The sequence below is a fragment of the Hyperolius riggenbachi genome, chromosome 2 (genome assembly GCF_040937935.1).
Source record: "Hyperolius riggenbachi isolate aHypRig1 chromosome 2, aHypRig1.pri, whole genome shotgun sequence".
NCBI classification, from domain to species: Eukaryota; Metazoa; Chordata; class Amphibia; order Anura; family Hyperoliidae; genus Hyperolius; species Hyperolius riggenbachi.
In genome coordinates this window covers 320,165,171-320,190,993 of record NC_090647.1, presented here as the reverse complement: position 1 = coordinate 320,190,993, position 25,823 = coordinate 320,165,171, and the positions used below count along the sequence as shown (strand labels likewise).

At 43.7% G+C, this 25,823-nt stretch overlaps 1 protein-coding gene across 2 annotated transcripts; it reads right to left on the bottom strand.

Moving 5' to 3' along the window:
• Positions 1–266: 266 nt before the first annotated feature.
• PDIK1L (PDLIM1 interacting kinase 1 like) lies at positions 267–25,018 on the bottom strand. Of its 2 annotated transcripts, none has more exons than XM_068269204.1 (4): positions 24,924–25,018; positions 10,419–10,550; positions 3,085–3,380; positions 267–2,179 (listed from the first exon to the last, which is right to left on the bottom strand). In XM_068269204.1, the coding sequence occupies exons 2-4, from the start codon at positions 10,501–10,503 to the stop codon at positions 1,445–1,447; spliced, it is 1,116 nt and encodes a 371-aa protein (XP_068125305.1). In that variant the 5' UTR covers positions 10,504–10,550; positions 24,924–25,018; the 3' UTR covers positions 267–1,444. The 2 variants fall into 2 exon arrangements, with proteins under 2 accessions (XP_068125305.1, XP_068125306.1); XM_068269205.1 differs by lacking the exon at positions 24,924–25,018 and adding an exon at positions 24,730–24,897.
• Positions 25,019–25,823: the final 805 nt, after the last annotated feature.

Here is a 25,823-nt window from a genome sequence, read left to right as displayed (position 1 = left end):
AAGACCCTCTGAAGAGCAGTAGGTGGATGGACAAGAGAAATCCCTTGAGACAAATCTCAAGGAGGGAAACCCCTGTACAAACTTCAGATTTCCAGCTGTACCAATGAGGAACAATAGTTTAAGCCAATGAACAGCTAAAGTGTGTATGTAGCTTTTCTTGTATTGTTAAATGTTAGGGCTAAGTTGATAGGTCTGTATATTTCATTCAAGGGACCAATATCTTGCCCAGATGTATATATGGGAATGAGCTGTAAACAAACAATAACTTTACTCACTGAATTACTTTATGATGGAAACTCAAACATCAATATACAATTAAATTTCCCAAGTTTATGCTAGAAGCCAAAAAAACTGGAAGAACACCAAGGTGCAAGAAAACTCCTGATAAAAAGTCAGGACTACATATGCTGACCCCCTTTCATCCTGCTGCAGATCAGATATGAGCATATGACGGAGGATCACTGTGGTTTTCTCGGAGGTTATAGTGTATCTTAATAAAAGCCATGACAATGAAAAGAAGCAGCCTTTTGAACAATAACTAAACTGATCGAAGAGCCATCCTAAGTGACAACTGGAGACATGCATCTTTATGTATTAATAAATACACATTCAAAAGAACCCACACACAAAGCACACAGCAGCAGTTGATCACATACATTCTTTGGAAAGTCCAGTAATCCCACTGGAATGTGCAATATTAAACTTCTAATCTAATACCCATGGGATAGTGAATAGGTTAGCAGCCCAGGTGGAGATATGAAACCTTACGGGAAACTGAAAATGGAGCGGACATCTTGAAAGAGGATGGAACTGCAAACCTTTTTTTATTTTGGGTAGCAAGGTGAAGGGTTAGAACCGCTGACATGTTGTGTTGCTACTAAGTGTCCCAAGTGGGAACACTTTCCACCATTAACACTCCCAGTGATGCACAGTATCCTATTCTCAAAAAAGGATAGGGAATGCACTGAGGGAGTGGGAACTGTCTTCAGCCCTTACAGTTTATTCCTATGTATACTGTAGAGAATGCATTCCAGACTGACAAACTTCACAATGGCCTGGATGCTCTAAGACAAGTAAGGGAGAGGACTAACAAACATGGAAACAGCAACAAAACCTGATAAAGGTTCTAAACCTTCTCCACTATCCAAACGTTAGAAGCTTTAACTAGAAGTTCCACTTCAAAACTATGTGGTCTGTGTTACCCCATTCATGGTAACTATTGCCAAATTAGGTTTGCTATGTGACAAAATGTAATATCTAAGGAAGGGTAAGGAATGGGGCATATAACACACTAACATTTACTTACTTTCTACAAGTACAAACATTGTACTGTAATAACTAGGTTGGCAATTTCTTTTTTTTTTTTTTGTAAAAATCTACTTCCTTTCAAGCTGCCCTGCAAATCCCAGTTCATGTAATTCTACTCGGCAGTATTTACTGGATGTCACGTTTCCCAGGTATAGTCTCTGAAGGCAATCTGAATGAGACGCAGTTCAAGCTGAAAGGCATCGGGGCGCTCCTGAGGGTTAGCAGACAGCATCTGCAGCAATAATTGTTTCATGTGCCGATTCAAGGTTTTTTTCTTGATGGGAATAGGAATTTCCATTTTGGGATTATCAAGTAGTGCAGCTCCCACTGGAACTGTTTGCGCACCTCTCTGCACATAACCACCAAGCAATATTTTTTTGGTGTGACTGTCCATGATAGTTAAACGTTCAAGCATGGCCCACAGTATCACTCCTAAAGCAAAAATATCTGCCTTTGCTGTATAATGACCCTCCCACACTTCAGGTGCCATGTAGAAATCAGTGCCACAAGCAGTAGATAAAAAGCTTTTGTTGACGCTGGCAGGTTCTTCGGGGTTCAACCCAGAGGTGGAGCATACTTTGCTCAGTCCAAAATCAGCAACCTTCAGGGTTGGTTCATCTATTCCATCCCGTGCTTTGCACACTAGTATATTGTCAGGCTTTAGGTCACGGTGTATAATCTGATTCTTGTGAAGAAATGCAAGTGCACTACTTAGTTGCAGCATGAAACTGGTGTTTGTTCGACGGCTTGGTCTTCTCGTTAAGATATACTCATTCATGTCTCCTCCATCACAAAAATCCATCACAAACCACAGACAATAGGTGCTGCGTGGGTCAAAGGCAATCTTGCCTTTCAGAGAGGTTTCCACCAACTTCAAGGAAAAAAAAAAAATTTTTTAATGAAATTGAGAAATTAAACCAATATTGCATGCAAAGAACACTGAAGATTTAAAGTAACATCAATCTGGCAGCCATAGTCATGCAAAAACCTTTAAGTACATTTGCATAAAATATACCACCAATTACATGTTTACTGAATGCAATTTTTATAATTTCGTTGAGCGCATGGCACAACTGGACTCATGATGATGAGACTGAAACTTATGAACACTTAAGTATGCAAGTACATATGCAAAGTACCTTCAAGAGTAGACTGATCTAGACCTAATTTTCTTGTACATGGAGAGGTCAATATGCATCATCCTCTGAATGAAGAATGAAGAGATGCAGTACCAAATCAAAACAACCCAATCTGTAACACAGTTAACCATTTTATTATCCACCATGTGATCATGAAGCTCAGCTAATGCAAACTAGATCATGAAGATCGCTTTTGGTCCATCTTAATGCATATGGGCATTTTGGTGAGCACGTGGCTGTCATTGGCTCACATTCTCATCCTTCTCCCACGCAGTAAGAGAAGCCCCGGCCCTGCATTCTCCCATCTAACCCAACCCGGCTACTTTTTCATGCCACCCGGCTGGTGTAAAAAAAAAAAAAAAAAAAACCACTGGGGAGAACACTGGAAATGGCAGAGCTCTTTTGGGGCCAATTTACTCAAGAAATATTGTTACCTTGGCTGTATTGTATTACCCAAGAAAGTGCAGAGAAGTTAAATACAAAAAACAAACAAAAAAAATCTAATCAGTATGGGTATTTTAAAACCAACACAGGGCAGAACAGGAGTCACTCCCTTAACACAAGCAATATTAAGTGTTCATGAATTTCATTTTGTGCTCATCTATTCACTTATCCCCCCCCTCTTCCTCCTCCTCACCGGAAGGTAAAGTGCTGAACTGGATCCATGTAACATGCGTTGAACTGTTCCATCTCTCTGCAGGACACACTCTTCCAAGTGAATTACATTAGGATGTTGACCCTGGATGCTGCTTAGTGCCCAGAATTCTCGCAGTGCCAACTCAACGTTTTCTGGTGCTTGACAGCGGATTTTTTTTACTGCCACTCGTTGGCAAGTCCTGCGAACTAAGGCCTCATACACCACTCCATAGCTGCCACGGCCCACTTCCTTTATCAGGTCGTACTTGGGCTGGCTGCTCACCATCTTCACATTTACTGATTGGGAAAAAACATGAACCATTATTAGACAAAACAATACCATAGCATGCATCATCATTTCTCAAACAGTTCAGTATTTGCTTTTCTGAAATATAGTCATGAGGATAAACTAAGCACATCCCCATGTAGCAACTGACTACACTTCCAGTCAGCACCATCCACATACTTATCCCTGTTAGTACAGAAGAGTATTCCTTGGCACCAAGCTCCGCGCAAAGACAACCATCAGCACAAAATCGGAAAAGCTTTACCTGGATGTGATGGCTGCACCCTACTATCCCACTCCACCCACCTTGTCATGTCACTCCTAGGGTTGCCGCGATTTAACGGTATTACGGTATATCACGGTTTTACAATGCATGATAACCGTACCGTGCACTTTTAGGAAATACCGGTTTAGGCTGCATTTCCGCATCCACCGCTCCGGCATTGTCCTGCTCTCCGTCTCCCTCGGCAAGCTCCCAAAGCTAGTTTACATTGCGGGAGGCTTGCCAACATGTGTGCAGCAGACTCTGGGTGGTGAAGCGCGTCCTGTGATGACGCGGCTGGAGCGCACACAGAGATCTTTTTCCCCCTGCAATGTATCTGCTTGTGTTTTTTTTTTTTAATTGTGGACTGTACCACAAGAGCAGAGGGGGGAGACACCAGGCGATTCAAAAAATAACTACACTAAATGAGAAAAGGCTACAGCCCGTTCTCCCTCCCGCTCGATGCACGCAGTCTCCTTCCTCCCCCGACTGCAGAGTTGAGCTTAACACTGATAAAGATCAGTGTTCAAAGGAATGGCCAGCGCTCCTCCCCCATGAAAATGAACACTGCCGCCCGCCCCGGAGAAGGAGAGAGAGAAAGACACACTGACTGCACGTGTAGGAGTTGAAGCTATGACGGCAGATAAGCAGCGCTGCTGTGGGAGAGGTGCAGTGTTTGAATGCAGCCAGTGTGTATATTTATGGCATGTGTGTGATGTGTCTGCCTGATATGTGTGTCTGCCTGATGTATATGTGTGTGTGATGTCTGAGTGATGTCTGCCTGATGCATGTATCTGTGTGATGTATCTGTATGTGTGTGTTTGTTGTCTGCCTGATGTCTGTGTGATGTGTCATGATGAGTCCTCATGCCCACTGCTCCCCCCTGTTCTCCTCTGTCCCCCTACTTTGTAAAGAAATCCTCTGCTGCGGCTCAGCCCAGGACTGCACTTAATACATGTCCGCTCCCCCCATTTGCATTATATTTTTCAGCTCTGGTATCCTTTAAAGGAAACCAGAGATGCAGCATAGTGAAAGTTTTTTTATACATACCTGGGGCTTCCTCCAGCCCCATCATGCGCACAGATCCCTCCCTCGCCGCCATCCTCAGCCTTTTCTATCGCTGGTACTGAGTCCCGTAACTTCAGCCAGTCGCGTCCAGAAAAAGGCTGAGGATGGCGGCATGGTATGTATAAAAAAACTTTCACTATGCTTCGTCTCTGGTACACTTTAAGATGTATAGTGAAACGCACCACCAGCATTTTTAAAGTAAAACTGAACTCAAAACGTCCTCTCTGCTCAAAAAGATATGCAACAGCAATTTCTTTCTTTGTTGCAGCTGATACAAATCCTAAAATAAATCTGCACAGTTTCTACTTCCTGATTCATGGAAGCAGACATATTAACCTACTGTGCTTTCCAATGGCCTTATTATCTGCCTGCTCTGCCATGGGCAGTCATGTGACACGGGGAGAGTGACAGCCAACAAAATATCAAATTGCTCTATTGGCAATTATGGATTGAGATTTACTTTTGGTATTGTTGGTTTTTTTGACATTTAGAAGAGTAAATATTTCAAGCATGACAAGAGATTAAGGGTTTAACAAAGAGTTTGTTCAACTTTGACCTGTTCTCATTTTATAAGGGTAATTGTAATAAGAATAATTGCGTAATACCGTATACCGTAATACCGTGGTATTTTTTTTGACGGTTATCATACCGTGGATTTTCATACCGTTGCAACCCTAGTCACTCCTCGCCACCTTCCCCTCACTAGTCTCATTGCATTGGTGAAGGGAAGGCGAGTAAGGAGTGATGTCACAGTGTGGGCAGAGATGGACAGCGGCAACCACCACACTCAGGTCAAGCTCTGGAGACCTTGCTGATAGCCACCTTTGTATGAAGCTTAGTGAAAAGCTGGGGTATTTATTACAAGAATAAAGTCTCTTGCCTAATCACAAACACAGTATAGAGGTGCCCCTTATTAGTATGTGTCCTAACTCTGGCCCTGTAACACGCATAGTACAAACATGCAAACATTCAGTGCGTCAAGCCCATCTAGTGATTAGGAGTACCTATCCCAATGTCCTCTACTGGGACTGATAGTGCATTAAACTAATCCCCCAAAGGATCTACCAAAATACATCCATACGTACCATGCACACAACAGCATAAACTGTGTGCATGCTAACAATGGTCACTGACAGGGGAAAAGAGGGAGAGCACTGAATAAAATCCTAGCCATAAGGATCAAATACAAGAAATAACACAGAATCCAGACTCCTCATCTCCAGTTGGAACATTTAAATATTTGAATATGTAATAGGAAGGTGCTAGAGGGGGGTGTGGCAAATAAAAGAGCAAAGTCAATTAACCATCCGTACTCTCACATGCAACTTCTCATGCAAATTATTTTTATTTCACACAACTCATACAGGAACCAATGCTATCCCTACAGCTAAGTTAAAAGCTGGGGGGGTCCTCATTACAAGAATAAAGTCTCTTGCGTAGTCACATACACCACACAGAGGTTCCCAGTGTTAGTAGGTGTCATAACTATGGCCCTGTAACACACATAGCACAAACATGCAAGGATTCGTCAAGCCTATCTAGGGATTAAGAGCACATATCCTAACGTCCTCTGTGTTGGTTCCTGCATGAGTTGTGTGAAAGAATTTGCATGAGAGTGTGCAGAGGTTGATTAACTTTGCTGTTTTGTTGCCACACCCCTTCCAGTACCTCCCTATTACATAAAATATTTAAAATGTCCTAGCTCAAGAAGAGGATCCTGGATTATGTGAGTTTTTTTTTTGCCCCTGTAGCTTGACACCAGAGAATACATAACTGTGCTAATGAGGATGAGAACATGGTTGACACTAACTAATAAAGTCAATGTGCTCCATAGAAACGCACTACATTTAATACAAATATTGTCATCAGGTCACCTTAAAGCTCAAATCCAGGTACAATTATGCTACCTGGTAGCTTCTTTAGTAGAATGTGAAATGTTGCCCTTTTTAAATAAATGTGACAAGAAGCAATGCAGCTGAAAGCTTTAAACACAGGCTCCATAAGGTTGCTGATTGGCTCAGCATGATCATGGAGTTCTTTTTCTCCCCATGCAATGTAATCATGGTGTTCAGACTGCAAGGAGGTGGGACACAGGCAGAGCTCTGGACTGACTATAACTTTTAGTTCTGGAAGTGTAAGCTGCAGGAAGCTACTGGGGAAGAGAATCCAAACAAGGTGCTTTGAAAGCCATTTTGACTTAACCACTTAACGACCGCCTAACACCGATAGGCGTCGGCAGGTCAAAGTGGTGTTTCCATGTCGAGCGGCCGTTCCATATCAGTTCACGGAGGGTGTCTCCGTGAACAGCCTGCGAGCCTCCGATCGCGGCACGCAGGCTAAATGTAAACACGTGGGGAAGAAATCACCGGTGTTTACATCATACGGTAAAGGAGATCGGCGATCCCCGGCCTCTGATTGGTCGGGGATCGCCGGCATCTGATAGACTGAAGCCTATCAGAGGCGGTGCAGGACGGATTGCCGGCCTGTGCCGCCTATGGGAAGGAGGGGAGGGAGGGAAGGAGAGGGAGGCTGGAAGTCGCTGCGGAGGGGGGCTTTGAGGAGCCCCCGCTCGGCCACACAGAGCGGCGGTGATCAGACCCCCCCCCCCAGCAGGACATCCCCCTAGTGGGGAAAAAGGGGGTCGAGGGGGGGGGAGAGGTCTGATCGTTCTGCGTCAATCCTTATCTGTGCTGTGGGCCAAAGAGCCCACGCAGCACAGATCTGCAAAACATAGTCTGGTCCTTAAGTGGTTAAAGGCATCCTTAAACCTAACAAACAAACAAAAAAAAATCAGTTTTACTCACCCGGGGCTTCTACTAGCCCCCTGCAGTTGTCCCGTGCACTCAAAGTCAATTGCGGATCCTCCTGTCCCACGCCGGCAGCTACTTTCATTTTCATCCGACAGGCTCACTGCGCCTGCACAGGCCTGGCCACACGTCTCCTTCGCGCTCCTGACCGCAATATCGCTATTGCGGACAGGAACGCGAAGACTACGCATCGTCAGGCCTATCGGCGAATGGAAACTAGCTGGTGGCTGGGGACAGGAGGATCCATGCACAGGACAGCTGCAGAGGGCTGAAAGTTGTTCTAAACATTTGTCTACTATTTGGAAATCCTAAAATCATTTTGAAGTTACTAAAGGGAAAGCCATTTATCATACTAATCATATGATGCTGATCTGCACATTGGTCTAATGCTGGGAATACACGGTTCGTTTTTTAGCTGATTAAATGGTTCGATAGATAATTTTCCACATGTCCGATCTCCCTTTTGATTCTTTGGCTGCTTGTTTTCTGATGGAAGTGAATGGATAAAGATAAGAAAAACGAGCGGAAGATAAGAGAATAGACTGCAGAATCAAGCAGCAAAAACGATCGAGAGCAGAAACGAACTGTGTATTCCCAGCATAATGGTTATTTCAAACGTAATAACTTAAAGCATGGCTTTCAACATATTACTATTTATACCTCAACCCTATCCCCAGGAATCATCTAAAGTTAGATAAAGCCTAATATATCGTGAATTATATTGTAATGTACTGGAAAAGTGTTTACATCTTCCTGCCGCTTCCTCTTGGGCTGCTGACCTCCTTTGGCCTAGTGCTGTATAAGCAGTCTGGGCCATGCCCCCTTACTATCTTTGAGAGGGTTAACCAGCCGGGCGGAATGGACGAGCTCAGCTCGTCCATTACCGCCGGAGGCTGGCGCTCAGGCCCTGCTGGGCCGATTTGCATTCGACTTTGCCAGCCGCGTGTGCTACCTGATCGCCGCCGCAGCGCGACGATCCGCCGCGTGCAGCGGCGAAAGAGGGTCCCCCCAGCCGCCTGAGCCCAGCGTAGCCGGAACAAACAGTTCCGGCCAGCGCTAAGGGCTGAATCGGAGGCGGCTGACGTCAGGACGTCCATGACGTCACTCCGCTCGTCGCCATGGCGACGAGGTAAGCGAAACAAGGAAGGCTGCTCATTGCAGCCTTCCTTGTTACTTCTGGTCGCCGGAGGTGATCAGAAGAACGCATCCGGAGCGCCCTCTAGTGGGCTTTCATGCAGCCAACTTTCAGTTGGCTGCATGAAATAGGTTTTTTTTCATAAAAAAAACAAAAACCCTCCCGCAGCCGCCCTGGCGATCTTAATAGAACGCCAGGGTGGTTAAACAAGTCTTGTGTCGCGTCTACAGTACCGGAAGGAACCAATCAAGCGATTGCTCTTTCTGATGGCATAAAGCTTTCTTCTTGGCTGTGCCCCCTTGTCTGCATGCTTGTTTCTTTAGCGATTACACTACTGCAGCCAAATAGATCAGTAGGGCTGCAAGGCAACTGGTATTATTTAATAGCAGCCTCCATATTCTACTCACTTCAATGGTCCTTCAAGTTTTTCATCAATTTGTACTACAGTTGCTTTTCTGTAGTACTGAATAAGACATTAATTCCCTACAATCAATAAGCATTGGGCTTTCATGACCTTGTTGAGAGTCCGCTTTCCTCGGTCTACCTTTGGTCTGTATGAGCCTCTGCATGCCAGGAAAACTCCTCAGAGCAATATGGAGATGTTCTGGTCCAATCATCTAACCATCACAATTTGGAACTTGTCGCTCAAATCTTTACATAGCACCTTGAGGCCTGGAACCCACTACAAAACGCTATCACTAATCGCAATCGCTAGCGTTTTGTATGAGCAGTTTGTAAGCTATTTCATGAGCGTTTTAGGTAGCAATTTTAAAAAGTAACCAATTTCCCAGCGGTTGTGTAGCGATTAGCGTTTTTAATTCTGATTGGTCTTTTCAATTAATTTTAATTTTGTTACAGTGTGCAGTAATGTAAAACGCTAGCAAAATCGCTCTGTGTAGGTTTTGATAAGCGATTATGCCAGCGTTTATATACTTTACATTGCAGAAACGGTAACGCTAAAAATGCTGCATGTCCTGCATTTTGCAATTTGGTAATCGCAATCGCTCCAGTGGAATTTGGCCCATCCATTAACATTAGCTGAGCGTTTAGAAAAATTACTAGCGGTTTGAATCGCTCCCTAAACGCTCAGAAAATCGCTCTAGTGGGTTTGAGCCCTTAAAGTGGATTTGAGATGAACATTCACTCATTGCATAATTGTGTTCTTTTCATATAGTTTATAAGGCATTCCTCAAGCCAAATACCTTTTTTTTTTGTTTTAATACTCTAATTCCCTATAAACTAAACAAGCCTTGCCCACAGCTTCTCCAGAGAGCCTTGGCACTCTCAGTCTTAGTAGCAAGGGCTTATGGGGGCTCAGTCTGGACAGGAGGAGAAGGAGGTTACTAGCCAGAGATTTCAGAGGCAGAGGGGAAAAGGAGGAGAGGGGAGTGAAGTTTTCACAGGCTGAGGGCTGGAGATACACAGCAGCTTGCCTGTGTGTTGTTTGACAAACAGAACATGGCCGCTCTCATTGTATCACAGGAATAAATAATCATAAACTGTTGAAGCTGTTTGCAGATAGATTTGGTGTAAACTAAACTTTAGATAAGATAGACAATTTACTTGTTATAGTTAGTTTTTCATCTCAGATCCGCTTTAAGAACTGACATTTGACTTGCTGCATGTTCTATACCTCCCCTTTACAGGTGCCATTGTAATTAGATAATCAATGTTATGCTTTTCACATATCAAAGGTGTAAATGCTGTGACTGATCAAATTATTACTGGGGAGTTTACGAACAAAAGTAGTATAACAAATCTATACCTTTCTTCTTACCTTCACCTGAAAAAGCTTTCATATCATATGCATTTTCTCCAGGAATTTTCAGTATCATGCCACTGCGCCAAATAGCAGCTTGCATTGCGAAGCATAAGGTGCAACACCTGCCTCTTCTGAAGAAGTTTATCACTAGAAAATCCAGAAGACAATAATGAGGTCCCAAAGCTATTAAAATAAATGTATAAACCATGCAATGGTACATTTGCATCTGAATTCCCTCAAGTTGAAAAAAAAAAATAGGTCTTTAAAACAACACTTATTGGAGGATAATATACAGTGTTCTCCCCAGGCTCTTTTAGCCGGGTGCTCCACCCGGCTAGATTTGGTGACCACCCGGCTGTCATCGGCTCACCTCCTCACCTCCTCCTATGCTGTAAGCAGAGTTGCCCTGCATTTTCATCTCGACCCACCCGGCTACTTTTTCGTGCCACCCGGCTACTTTTTCATGCCACCCGGCTGGAAAAAAATTCTGGGGAGAACACTGAATATATATGCCATGCTTAGCTTTCTTTTATCAACTGCTTCATTTACATTCAATTCCTGATTTGTTGAAGGTATGACCATGCAGGAGGATGGGCACAGTTAGAGCCCGTTCAGACTGCACGCGTTTCCAGCCGTGTTTTGGAAATGCGTGCAGGAGGCAGACGCACGACATCATACAGTGCATAGAGTGCACTGTCTGATGTTCACACTGCATGCGTTCCGGACCTGTGTCCCATTCACTGAAAAGTGAATGGGACAGCACAAAATCTGCGTACAGCATGCACGCAGATTTTGTCAAAACGCGTGGCTGTCTCATTCACTTTTCAGTGATGGGATCAGCCACGCAACGCGCACAAACGCGGATGGCGTGCGTTCGTACGCGTTGCGTTCCGCACGCATGGCCATCCGCATTTGTGATCTGAACGGGCCCTAAAGACTAATTTTCCTCCAGCAGTTGCTGGTCTGAGTGAGAAGATGCCTCACCCTCACACATTCCCTGTTGTCCAAGCAGTTATTTTTCTCCCACAGTACTTCCTCCGGTGCTATTCACAGCTTCCTCACAAAAGCAATCAGCACACTTTCATCCAGTATTGTTACACTAAAGTTTGTATATATTCACATTAACTTGGTATGTATAAGCAAGTGCAAGACTGAGGGTGAACTATTAATCCATTTTCAGCTTTGACTGAAACGCATTTACAGCATGTACAAAACTAGGAGCCAATCTGTCATAGAAGGCAAATGCCTGCAACTGTTCTATTCCAACTCTGCATCTTGTTTAAACTGAATTAAATGAATGCACACTGCGGGTAAAGATTTATCAGCTAGTCTTCTAGCAAATGGTGGAGTTCTTTTTACTCTTCATCTATTTAGAACCCCCTTCCTCTCAAAAAACAAAACAAAAACCCAAACATATGCACACCACCCTACTAATACCTCTGGCAGGCACTCCCGTGTCTTCTGGAAGAGAACCATTGCATCATCACAGCAGCCTGACCTAAGTGTCACTCATCTCCTTGACTGCTACAAGGGGACAGGGGCTGACACAAACCTTACATTGCACCTGAATTTTGGGGTTAGCGAGTATGATAAAACAGGGAAAGTGGAACGGGCCTTCGTGTGTGTGTGTGTGGTGCAGAGGGAAGCATTACTTCCCCTTGGGGGGGGGGGGGGGGACTGCTCTCTAGCCCATCATCTGTATGTGCTATACAAACTTGTCCATCTAGAGCTGTAGGTGTCACAGTTGAAAGTGCCTGCAGACACTTGAAACTGCCCCAGCTGCAGTTTTAGATGGATGAGATGGAGTGCATACAGGTGGGGGGGGCTAGTGTTCAGGCCAATGATGGAAGATAATGCTTGTAAACCCCCCCCCCAAATAGCCACCACTATTTACATTAATTTTACATGTTTTTCTTAAATGGTACAAATTCACCTTTTAACAGCCCTGCACGAGTTGTTTTATATGATGCAGAGAGCTGTTAAAGTTACCTGTCTGGACAACTGGATCGGCAGCTGTGCTGAACTTTCTACATGTCTTTTGGTTCTTGATCACATGAGTGGCGCTAAAACGCTGACACCATTCCCTGAATCCCCATCACATACAGTACAGACCAAAGGTTTGGACACACCTCATTCAAAGAGTTTTCTTTATTTTCATGACTATGAATATTGTATAGATTCACACTGAAGGCATCCAAACTATGAATTAATATGTGGAAGTATAGTACATAACCAAAAAGTGTGAAACAACTGAAAATATGTCATTCTAGGTTCTTCAACGTAGCCACCTTTTACTTTGATTACTGCTTTGCACACTCTTGATGAGCTTCAAGAGGTATTCACCTGAAATAGTTTTCACTTCACAGGTGTGCCCTGTCAGGTTTAATAAGTGGCATGCTATTCCATCCGGTTTGCTTTTAGTTGGACCCAGGGCTGTGGAGTCGGAGTCGTGGAGTCGGAGTCGTGGAGTCGGGCAATTTTGGGTGCCTGGAGTCGGAGTCGGGAAAAAATGCACCGACTCCGACTCCTAATGAATTTGTAACTGTAATTAAAATAGAAAATATGATAAAATGTTCTATTTCTCAGATAATAGTCATTAAAAATAATGTATATATACAGTAATAGCTATGCTTAGTCCACAAAAATAAAACAAACCAATCAAAATTAGTTACTTGTGCTGCTTCAATAAAGCAGTCCCCGTATTTTTAAGGTCAGATATACATATCTGATTGTGACTGTATATATGATGTGTACACAGGAATCTCTTATATATACTAAATAACATCTATGCTGTAAGAATAAAGCCTGATGTGTAGCTGTGTCACTAATAGAGATGGTCAACGAGATGGAAATAATTCTGCATTGATGCTGATTTATGCAAATGTATGCACTCCCTTTGCTGATGAAATCAAATAATTTGATGTGTTATTAAAATTTGGTTTGGTGACTACAAATTAAAGGGTAACTGAGACGGATGAAAAGTAAAGTTTTATACATACCTGGGGCTTCCTCCAGCCCCCTTCAGGCTAATCAGTGCCTCGCTGTCCTCCACCACCCGGATCTTCTGCTATGAGTCCTGGTAATTCAGCCAGTCAGCGCTGTCCGGCCGCATGCCGCTCCCACAGCCAGGAGCATTCTGCACCTGCGCAATAGTGCTGCACAGGTGTAGTATGCTCCTGGCGGCGGAGTGTGTGCATGCGCACTACGCCTGACTGGCTCAAGTACCTGGACTCATAGCAGAAGATCCAGGTGGTGGAGGAGGACAACGAGGGACTGATTATCCTGAAGGCAGCTGGAGGAAGCCCCAGGTATGTATAAAACTTTAATTTCATCTGTCTCAGGTTTACTTTGTTACACAGTAGTACTATACTCTACATATGCACTCCCCACAGAGCTACAGGGAATCCACTGAGAATGCTGTGCACATTGAACACAGAGGTGTTGTCCGTTTACAATCTCCTCATTCCCCTGCAGAGTACCTGCACATCATTCTTACATGTACCCACACTTACATTGCCTAGGGCCTGATAGATGTTCTTTGTTCCGGTTTGTACCTTTTTACAAGTACTCTTACCAAGGACTAGTTTTAGTCTAAAGGGAATAAATATAGTAGTCTACATATCCTTCTCACTTCAGTTGTCTTGTAAAATTCCTAAGCGTTGGCAGTTAAGAGACGAATTTCATGTTACATACTTTTAATCAACAAAATTGTAATATGCAAATTAGAGGAGTCGGAGTCGTGGAATCCTAAACTGAGGAGTCGGAGTCGGTGGATTTTTGGACCGACTCCACAGCCCTGGTTGGACCATCATTTATTTTTCAACAGGACAATAACCCCAAACACACCTCCAGGCTGTGTAAGGGCTATTTTACCAGGAAGAAGAGTGATGGGGTGCTGCGCCAGATGGCCTGGCCTCCACAGTCACCAGACCTGAACCCAATCGAGATGGTTTGGGGTGAGCTGGACCACAGAGTGAAGGCAAAAGGGCCAACAAGTGCTAAGCATCTCTGGGAACTCCTTCAAGACTGTTGGAAGACCATTTCAGGTGACTACCTCTTGAAGCTCATCAAGAGAATGCCAAGAGTGTGCAAAGCAGAAATCAAAGCAAAAGGTGGCTACTTTGTAGAACCTAGAATATGACATATTTTCAGTTGTCTCACACTTTTTGGTTATGTACTATACTTCCACATGTGTTAATTCATAGTTTGGATGCCTTCAGTGTGAATCTACAATGTTCATAGTCATGAAAATAAAGAAAACTCTTTGAATGAGAAGGTGTGTCCAAACTTTTGGTCTGTACTGTATCATATCATGTGATCAAATATGATTGGAACCCAGAAGACATGTCAGGATTACATCGCCACCGTGATGGGAGAGAGAAGAAGCCAATCCAACCATCTGGATAGATAACTATAACAACAGCTCAGTCGCCCTCTCTGCATAGCCCACATGGCTTGCCAGGGTGGGAGAGGCACACTTAGCCAGTGGTAGGACAAATGCGGCCATGCAGCCAAATAAAGTTTTACTTTATGTGGTTGCTAAAAGGTTAAATACATTTCCAGTACACTATAGCAGAAGGACTTAAGGTCTGGCACTCAAATGCTTGAACCTGGGGGTTAATGGCCTTGCTCAGAGGGCGCTTGCGTCACATGCAGTAAAAGGTATCTTCACCTTGACATTAAATAAACCACTTCTGTGAGGCTTGCAGGAAGAACTTCGAGATGTGCAACAAGTAATCATTAGTGCAGAGCACCACAACGAATTTAGTACATGTAAAAAGGAGGATACCGTGCACCTATCTCTTGAACAGTTCCAAAAATGTATTCCATTCCCCAGCCAAAAGTAAACAGTGTTGACATATACAGAAAGAATCGTCAAACCTGTATGCTGAAAGTCGTTGCGGTGAAGGAGGGAGGGGTGACCAGGGGAAGATTGGACGGCACTACTGTCATTTCACGCCGCTCGGGCGCTTGCTCACATGCGTGTCCGATCCCTTTCTGTATATGTCAACACTGTTTACTTTTGGCTGAGGAATGGAATACATTTTTGGAACTGTTCAAGAGATAGGTGCATGTTAAATACATTTCCATTCAGTTTGGATTGGACCAATTTCAGGCTGTATACAATCTCCATTACATGTCAATGCAATCAGGAATTATTAGCAGCTCAATGTCCATCTGTATTAGGCAGCGCAGTTTTCTGCACTGTTTATAAGCAGAGGTTCCCCCAAGCGGGGATCAATTCCCCAAAAATGTCTGATCAATCGACCTTTGGTCAATTTTGACTAAAACCCATCGATTGGACAAAATGGAAGATCTAAGTTGACTGGTAGCTGAGCAGTAGGGGTGGTAGATTGATGGCCCATAGCGTTGCACTGCATCAAACAGTGCAACACTGCACTTTGATCGATTTGCAATAGATTCTCTGCTGAAAATGACTGGGGAAAAAAAAAAATGTGCTTTGTGTGGGAAGAACCAAATCCTTCCTGAATTGATTCTTTTCAGAGAGAGGTCTATAATTTTAATACATCGGGAGGCAATCTATAAGTATATGGCCAGCTTTACAGCATGTGAATCCTGTAGAGAAAAAAAAAACGAATGAAATATCCCCAAATATGTCAGTTAAAAGTTAAAAAATAAAAAAAATAAAAAAAAGAGGGGGGGGGGGATGAGACATCATGCCAGAGAAGGTTCAAGGTTTTATTTTTTTCCTGCAGTCTTATCAGTCTCTGAGCCAGAGGCCACTGAGCTCTCCAGACTGCAAATTGCTCAATTATCTGTAAATGCAGCAGGGCTGTGGAGTCGGTACAAAAATCCACCGACTCCGACTCCTCGGTTTAGGATTCCACCGACTCCTCGACTCAGACTCCTCTAATTTGCATATTACAATCTTGTTGATTGAAAGTATTTAACATGAAATTTGTCTCTTAACTGCCAACGCTTAGGAATTTTAAAACACAACTGAAGTGAGAGGGATATGGAGGCTGCCATATTTTATTCCCTTTAGTCATAGACTAAAACTAGTCCTTGGTAAGAGTACTTGAAAAGGTACATACCGGAACAAAGAACATCTATCAGGCCCTAGGCAATGTAACTGTGGGTACATGTAAGAGTGATGTGCAGGTACTCTGCAGGGGAATAAGGAGATTCTTCCTCTATTACACAGTCTTCATGCACAATCTGAACCAGGTTTATGGGTGATAGACAACACCTCTGTGTTCAATGTGCACAACATTCTCAGTGGATTCCCTGCAGCTCTATGGGCAGTGCATATGTAGAGTACTACTGTGTAACAAAGTAAACCTGAGACAGATGAAATTAAAGTTGTATACTTACCTGGGGCTTCCTCCAGCCCCCTTCAGGCTAATCAGTCCCTCGCTGTCCTCCTCCGCCACCTGGATCTTCTGCTATGAGTCCAGGTACTTGAGCCAGTCTGGCGTAGTGCGCATGCACACACTCCTCCGCCGGGAGTGTACTACACCTGCGCAGGACTATTGCCTAGGTGCAGAACGCTCCTGGCTGTGGAAGCGGCACGTAGCCAGACTGCTCTGACTGGCTGAATAACCAGGACTCATAGCAGAAGATCCAGGTGGTGGAGGTGGACAGTGAGGGACTGATTAGCCTGAAGGGGGGCTGGAAGAAGCCCCAGGTATGTATAAAACTTTTATTTTCCTCCTTCTCAGGTACCATTTAATTTGTAGTCACCAAACCAAATTTTAACATATCAAATTATTTGATTTCATGTGCAAAGAGTACATTTGCATAAATCAGAATCAACGCAGAATTATTTCCATCTCATTGACCGTCTATTAGTGACACGGCTACACATCAGGCTTTATACTTACAGCATAGATGTTATTTAGTATATATGTTACGGCCAGAACCCGAAGTTTGGCCACTTCTAGTTCTGGCCGGCCACTTCGGGTTCTGGCCGGCCAATTCGCGAAGTGCCCGCTGCGCTGCGGCCAATGTTAGAAACGGATCGTTTAACTCTGATATGAATGTATCTTCTGGCCGCAGCGCAGCGGCCAAACGTATTAATTTGTTGCAATTTTTAGCCGGCGGCAATGTAACGATTCAAGCCGCCGGCTTTTTCATCTGCCTCATCTCTCTCCCTCTCTTTCTTATGGGCAGCCGGCGGGGGGGGGGGGGGGACACGCGAGTCCCCCCGGGAGTCGTTCGTCGCAGCAGGGGCAGCAGAGCGGGGAGGCTGCAGACATTGCTTCTGCCAGCACCCGCTCTGCAAGAACGGCAGGCTTCCCTGCCGCGACGAACGACTCCGGAGGGACACGCGTGTCCCCGCCCGGCTGCCCATAAGACAGAGAGGGAGAGAGATGAGGCAGATGAAAAAGCCGGCGGCTTGAATCGTTACATTGCCGCCGGCTTAAAATTGCAACAAATTAATACGTTTGGCCGCTGCGCTGCGGCCAGAAGATACATTCATATCAGAGTTAAACGATCCGTTTCTAACATTGGCCGCAGCGCAGCGGGCACTTCGCGAATTGGCCGGCCAGAACCCGAAGTGGCCGGCCAGAACTAGAAGTGGCCAAACTTCGGGTTCTGGCCGTAACATATATAAGAGATTCCTGTGTACACATCACACATACAGTCACAATCAGATGTGTATATCTGACTTTAAAAATACGGGGACTGCTTTATTGAAGCAGCACAAGTAACTCATTTTGATTGGTTTATTTCATTTTTGTGGACTAAGCACAGCTATTACTGTATGTATAAATTATTTATGATGACTATTATCTGAGAAATAGCAAATATGAAAAAAAAATTCTATTTTAATTACAGTTTAAATTCATTGGGAGTCGGTGCATTTTTTCCCGACTCCAGGCACCCAAAATTGCCCCGACTCCACAGCCCTGAAATGCAGGAGAAAAGACAAGGCACAAAGATTGCCTGCAATGTTTCAGTCTTATCTGAAAACAATACAATGCTACTTACTGACTGAACTGGATACATCATGTTATATAAGATAGCTGCTTCCACAGTAGCTGAATATGATGGAGCAAGGGAAGGGAAGAGTAAATTACTTCCACCCAAAGGCAGGTAGAATGAAGTTATGCTACTTACTGAACTGCAGTTGCTCAGTCCAACTGCCAGAATAGAGTGCAAATGAGATGCCAGGCTGGCCATCATTTTTTGTGTAGATCCTATTTACACTGTGCCTTTGTAAAAATAAATACGGAAAATCCCCATGAGGAGATGGACTAGTCCAAAATCTGACAAATGTCTGCTTTTTACTACCTACTATAAGTGACAGCAACATAGGTAAAAAGGTAATTTGGAGTGCATTTTACTCTGAGAAAATGTTTTATGTATTTATTTAAATTTTACATTGTTGTGCAATAGTCCTGACTTCCACTAGTCTGGCAGCCATTGGCAATAGCTGCTGCTCTGTACAACCCCTAACAAAGATACATGTAATTTTCATAATTTGCAGATGACAGTTACCAAGACAAAAACAAAGCACAGCTCTGGCTAACTGTGTTGGCAAAGTGCATTAGTGAAACAATATTATGTAGGCACACAGAACATAACACAGATGAGATCAAGTGAAGTAAACTTTGGTTTATGTTAATAATTATTTAGTTTTATGGACACTTCCTGCTCAACAAAGTCCACTAAGATGAAATGACTTCCCTAGCATAAAGAACTGATAAGCAAAATTAATCTGGCATTTAACTATTGCAATTGACAAAACTATGTAAAATAGTACCACAGTCAAAATCACCTAGGGTGAATAAAAATATACACTGTAATAAACCAAAGAATTAAAAAAAAATTCTAGTACAAAATAAATAAAAAACAAAACACCAACATAATCACTAATCTGATAAATTAATAAAAAACAGAATATGGGAGCAAACGGGAAGTACCTGTAACATGGGCTAAATTAGCTTACTACTAAGGTACAGCTTGGTTCCTCTCCTCTGGATTCAGTTGGACAGGTCAATCAGATTTGACACCCCAAGGAAAAAAAAAAAAGAACACTAGATGCCAGACTACATTTCTCTGCATATCTCTATGCTGCTAGGTACACACAATGCAATTTTCTGACAGATTTACAGTCAGATCCACTATTTCCAACATGTCCGATCTGATTTCCGATTGATTTTCCATTCACTTCTATGGAAAATCGATCTGAAATCAAATCTGACATGTAGAAATAGTCAATCTGACAGTAAAACTGTCAGAAAATTGCATCGTGTGTAGCTAGCATAATACTATAAAAAACATTTGTGTGGATGAGGAGACAAGTTGTACATAACAGATGCGGTGAACAATTGCAAGACCTCAATCAGCTAAGAGCAAACAAGCCAGACATTTGAATAGTTCAGTTTCAAAGGTGATACAGTGGCTTGCAAAAGTATTCGGCCCCCTTGAAGTTTTCCACATTTTGTCACATTACTGCCACAAACATGAATCAATTTTATTGGAATTCCATGTGAAAGACCAATACAAAGTGGTGTACACGTGAGAAGTGGAATGAAAATCATACATTATTCCAAACATTTTTTTTTACAAATCAATAACTGCAAAGTGGGGTGTGCGTAATTATTCAGCCCCCTGAGTCAATACTTTGTAGAACCACCTTTTGCTGCAATTACAGCTGCCAGTCTTTTTAGGGTAAGTCTCTACCAGCTTTGCACATCTAGAGACTGAAACCCTTGCCCATTCTTCTTTGCAAAACAGCTCCAGCTCAGTCAGATTAGATGGACAGCGTTTGTGAACAGCAGTTTTCAGATCTTGCCACAGATTCTCGATTGGATTTAGATCTGGACTTTGACTGGGCCATTCTAAGGCCCAGTGCACACCAAAACCGCTAGCAGATCGTAAAAACGCTAGCGGTTTTGGGAGCAGAGAGCAGATATTTGGTCGGGTGCACACCAAGCGGATTTTGTATGCGATCCACCAGCCGCATCAGCCAGTGAAAACGCTTGGCTATTGTATTTCAATGTGTGGTGCACACCGGCGGTTTGAGGTTTTTTAGCAAACCGCAAAGCGCAGCAGGAGGCGCGTTTGCGGCTTGGCAAAAACCTCAAACCGCCGGTGTGCACCATCCCATTGCAATACATTAGCCAAGCGTTTTTATAGGCGGATGCGGCCGGCGGATCGCTCGAAAAACCGCTCGGGGTGCACTGGGCCTAACACATGGATAGGTTTTGTTTTAAACCATTCCATTGTTGCCCTGGCTTTATCTTTAGGGTCGTTGTCCTCCTGGAAGGTGAACCTCCGCTCTAGTCTCAAGTCTTTTGCAGACTCCAAGAGGTTTTCTTCCAAGATTGCCCTATATTTGGCTCCATCCATCTTCCCATCAACTTTGACCAGCTTCCCTGTCCCTGCTGAAGTGAAGCAACCCCAGAGCATGATGCTGCCACCACCATATTTGACAGTGGGGATGGTGTGTTCAGAGTCATGTGCAGTGTTAGTTTTCTGCCACACAGTGTTTTGCATTTTGGCCAAAAAGTTCCATTTTGGTCTCATCTGACCAGAGCACCTTCTTCCACATGTTTGCTGAGTCCCCCACATGGCTTGTGGCAAACTGCAAACGGGACTTCTTATGCTTTTCTGTTAACAATGGCTTTCTTCTTTTCACTGTTCCATAAGAGCCAACTTTGTGCAGTGCATGACTAATAGTTGTCCTATGGGCAGATTCCCCCACCTGAGCTGTAGATCTCTGCAGCTCGTCCAGAGTTACCACGGGCCTCTTGACTGCATTTCTGATCAGCACTCTCCTTGTTCGGCCTGTCAGTTTAGGTACACGGCCTTGTCTTGGTAGGTTTACAGTTGTGCCATACTCCTTCCATTTCTGAATGATCGCTTGAACAGTGCTCCGTGGGATGTTCAAGGCTTTGGAAATCTTTTTTGTAGTCTAAGCTTGCTTTAAATTTCTCAGTAACTTTATCCCTGACCTGCCTGGTGTGTTCTTTAGGCTTCATGGTGTTGTTGCTCCCAATATTCACTTAGACAACCTCTGAGGCCGTCACAGAGCAGCTGTATTTGTACTGACATTAGATTACACACAGGTGCACTCTATTTAGTCATTAGCACCCATCAGACAATGTCTATGGGCAACTGACTGCACTCAGACCAAAGAGGGCTGAATAATTACGCACACCCCACTTTGCAGTTATTGATTTGTAAAAAATGTTAGGAATCATGTATGATTTTCGTTCCACTTCTCACGTGTACACCACTTTGTATTGGTCTTTCACGTGGAATTCCATTAAAATTGATGCATGTTTGTGGCAGTAATATGACAAAATGTGGAAAACTTCAAGGGGGCCGAATACTTTTGCAAGCCACTGTACCTTTGGACTACAAAATGGGTCTACAAAGCTGGGACTACACAATGATTTTTTTTTTTCTTTGGGCAGATTTACGTTCTGATTAATTTCTGTTCACTTCTATAAGAAAATCGATTTAAAAAAAGATAGAAATCAGATTGGATCTGTTGGAAATTATCCATCGAGCCATCTATCTGCCGAAAAAAAAACTCATGGTGTATTCCCAGCATAATTCAAGTTCACTGGTTTAAGAATTTGCTTGTTCAGTTTAGGCTTTAGTTGGGTTTAAAGGAATGGTCAGCCAAAATATGCTGCCCCATGCTATATTTACTTGGAGGTTCCTCCAGTCCCTTACAGCTAATCTGTCCCTCGCAGCATCTCCGCTCGCAGCCGCCGGCCCGGGGTACCCACCAGTGCAAAGGCCGACCTCGAGGTCATCCTTACTGCGCCTCTGTTAATTCCACTTGTCTGCAGTGTACTGCACAGGTGCAGAACTACTGTGCAGTACACTGCAACGTGGACTTGATTGACAGCTGCGCTTGCACAGGTGCAGTAGAGGAGCTCGGCCTCTGCACCAGTGGGGATCCCGGCACCTGTGAGCGGTGATGCTGCAAGGGACATGTCAGCTGCAAGGGGCTGGAGGAAGCCCCAGGTAAATATATCATGGCACAGCATATTTTGGCTGACAATTCCTTTAAAAGGTCTGCTTAAAAGTGGAATGGAACCATGGGATGCCATCTGTGAGGGGAAAGAAAAAAAAAAAAAAAAAAAAAAAAAAAAAAAAAGCACATGAGATAGCTTGTCCTATGTTTGTACAACCACGCTTCTGTCCATGTAACAGCATAGCCACACTAAGGCACAAGGGTGGCCTGCACTTATGCAGTAGTACACGGCTTTTTCCTTTGTGCTACTACACAGGCTGTCATTCCACCTGTGTAACGCAACTGTGCTCATACACAGACAGGAGTGCAGTTGTGTAGGGAAATAGTCTACTTTAGGGGACCCAGCAGGAAAGCTCACGCCACAGGGAACAGTTCTCCAAACAGTACAGTCTTACAGCCCAAAGCGTTGTGATTAGCCAAATAGTGGGCGTAGTTTACTACAACCTATTGGAAACCTTGCAGTTTGAGATGGAGATGTCCACCCAACTACCCTATGAGGTTTCCTGCTGGGTCACCTAAAGTAGACTAGCACTTAAGAGGGTTCTGCCGCACAGCAGTGGAGGAGACTCTGGATCACACAAACCCTTTCCTCTACTGAAGCATCTAATTTTCATATTTTGTTTTTACAGGTTTGCTTTAAGTTTGCTTATACAAGACTATAATACTTCCAGGGCAGTGGAGTCGGTACAAAAATCCACCAACTCAGACTCCTCAGTTTTGGATTCCACCGACTCAGACTCCTCTAATTTGTATATTACAATCTTGTTGATTGAAAGTATGTAACATAAAATTAATCTCTTAACTGCCAACGCTTAGGAATTTTAAAAGACAACTGAAGTGAGAAGGATATGTAGACTGACATATTTATTCCCTTTAGTCAAACTAAAACTAGTCCTTGGTAAGAGTACTTGTAAAAGGTACAGACCGGAACAAAGAACATCTATCAGGCCCTAGGCAATGTGACTGTGGGTACACGTAAGAGTGATGTGCAGGTACTCTGCAGGGGAATGAGGCGATTCTTCCTCTATTACACATTCTTCATGCACAATCTGAACCAGGTTTATGGGCGATAGACAACACCTCTGTGTTCAATGTGCACAACATTCTCAGTGAATTCTCTGCAGCTCTGTGGGGAGTGCATATGTAGAGTATAGACAAATGACATTTATATTGCGCATTTCTCCTGGTAGCCACCAAACCAAATTTTAACATATCAAATTATTTGATTTCATGAGCAAAGAGAGTGCATACATTTGCATAAACCAGCATCAGCGCAGAATTATTTCCATCTCATTGACCATCTCTATTAGTGACACAGCTACACATCAGGCTTTATTCTTACAGCATAGATGTCAAGTATATACAAAAGATTCCTGTGTACAAATCATATATACAGTCACAGATATGTATATCTGACTTTAAAAATACGGGGACTGCAGCACAAGTAACTAATTTTGATTGGTTTATTTCATTTTTGTGGACTTAGCACAGCTATTACTGTATATATAAAGTATTTATGATGACTATGATCTGAGAAATAAAACATTTTATCATATTTTCTATTTTAATTACAGTTTAAATTCAGTCGGAGTCGGTGCATTTTTTCTCAACTCCGAGCACCCAAAATTGCTCCGACTCCCACTCCACAGCCCTGAATACTTCAGGGTACTCTACCTCTTCTCACCCTTCCGGATTTGCAAGGCAGTTATGACTGTAGCAGCACACCCTGATCAATACATTGCTGAGGTGATGGCTTGGACATCATGATCTTGGGAAAGCTTGTTACTAGCGGGTATGTCCTGGGGTTGTTGTGTTCATTGATGTGAGTGTGCTGCATGTCAGCTTGGGATGACCTCTGAATAGCAGGGGAGTGAGACCAACCACAATAAGGGATGATATATCCCTGGCAAAAAAAAAAAAAAAAAAAAAAAAAAAAAAAAATACCAGGTTCTGGCAGTGCTGGGGCACTTGGACAACGAAAGATTACATCATACCCCTTATTACATTACTTTATTATCAAGTGTTTATATCCTGTATACAGCTCAAACACAGGAAGTAGTGCAGGACAGAGGTAACAATCACATAAAACAATAAAGACAACATGATTGTGTAACAGATCAACATGATTTCCAAAGTTAGGAACTAAAACGAGGGATCCCATAGTAAGGAAATGTTAGAACTTTACATAAGCTTAGCCATATTTAATTCTACAGAGATATCTGGAGCTTTTGTCCTGAACACGATAAACAATTGACAGACCTATAACCTAAAACTATACTACCCATAGAGAATATGAGCAATGCAGGAATAGCCGAGGCCTTGCCAGCCGCCGCACAGGCCATATCCCTACAGGCAGCATACCGTCAGTGGCAGAGCACCTTATTGTTCCAGCATTCACCACACGTTTTCACACAATGAAGATGCTATTCGCTTTGTTTTTCCCACATCATTCATCAGAAGGAGGCTTCGGGGGGGCGCCAGGGACCAGCCGATACCGTCGGGCACAACGACAGATGGGTACGTCGCTAAAAACAAGACATTTTCAACGTTCTCACCTCAGCTTTCCTCTCCTGTGGCCGCCGCCATTTTGCCTCGCGCGTTCCCACACGAAGCGCGCACACTGCGCATTACGTCACACAAAGGAAAACCGCGCACGCGCAGGGTACTAATCATGAGGTACGCTCGCTGTAACGGTAGGGAATGGGACATATACCTTGTTGCTGCTATGCAGCTATATGGTGCCGGGGCGGGGCTAACAACAGCCACCTGCATGAACTACTATAGCGTGTGGGGCCTCATGGGAAGCATTGAATCTATAGAGAAAGGGGGCTAACTGTATAGCTATGTAAACTTCATAAACTTGGAACATATTAAATAGATTGAATATAAGAGGTACAGACTAACCAGAAAGCTCATGGTGACCCAGAACTCATTGGAGATTGAATATAAGTTGTACATGGGAATGTTTGAGTTTATTATTATTATTATTCCATTAGCGGGTCACCACTGCTACAGTAGTAAGAGGTTAGTGTGAGACAGAGGCCAGGGATAAAGTTAGTAGAGGCCAGTGATAAGGTTAGTGTGAGGCAGAGGAGTGGTTGAGGTCAGAAATTCTTACAAAGTCTCGTTTTTTTTATCACACAACAGGAAGATTGGTATGTTGCTAACAGTTATGCTGCGGCCGACTCCATCCTCCACCTCTCCCTCACTCTAACCTTCCCCCTTGTCTCTGCCTCACACTAGTCTTTGAAGCATGTTGCCATTGCAGGACCAAGGCTGTACAGACGTGTCACTAACCTTCAGGCTAGCAATGTGTTCTACTGCTATGAAGAGGGATAAGGGACTTACTAGGAGCATCACACAGTGAGAGGAGAGAATGGAGAGAACCAGTGGTGTAGCTAAGGAGCTATGGTCCCCAGTGCGAGTTTTCCTTTGGGCCCTCCAAGCATTCTATA

Excerpts from the sequence above, each read along its gene's own strand:
- PDIK1L (XM_068269204.1), bottom strand. The coding sequence starts at position 10,503 with ATGCAAGCTGCTATTTGGCGCAGTGGCATGATACTGAAAATTCCTGGA. Across the intron at positions 3,381-10,418 it reads GAAAGCTTTTTCAGGTGAAG|TAAATGTGAAGATGGTGAGC; the intron begins GTAAGAAGAAAG and ends TTTCCCAATCAG. Across the intron at positions 2,180-3,084 it reads GTTCAGCACTTTACCTTCCG|TTGGTGGAAACCTCTCTGAA; the intron begins GTGAGGAGGAGG and ends TTTTCCTTGAAG.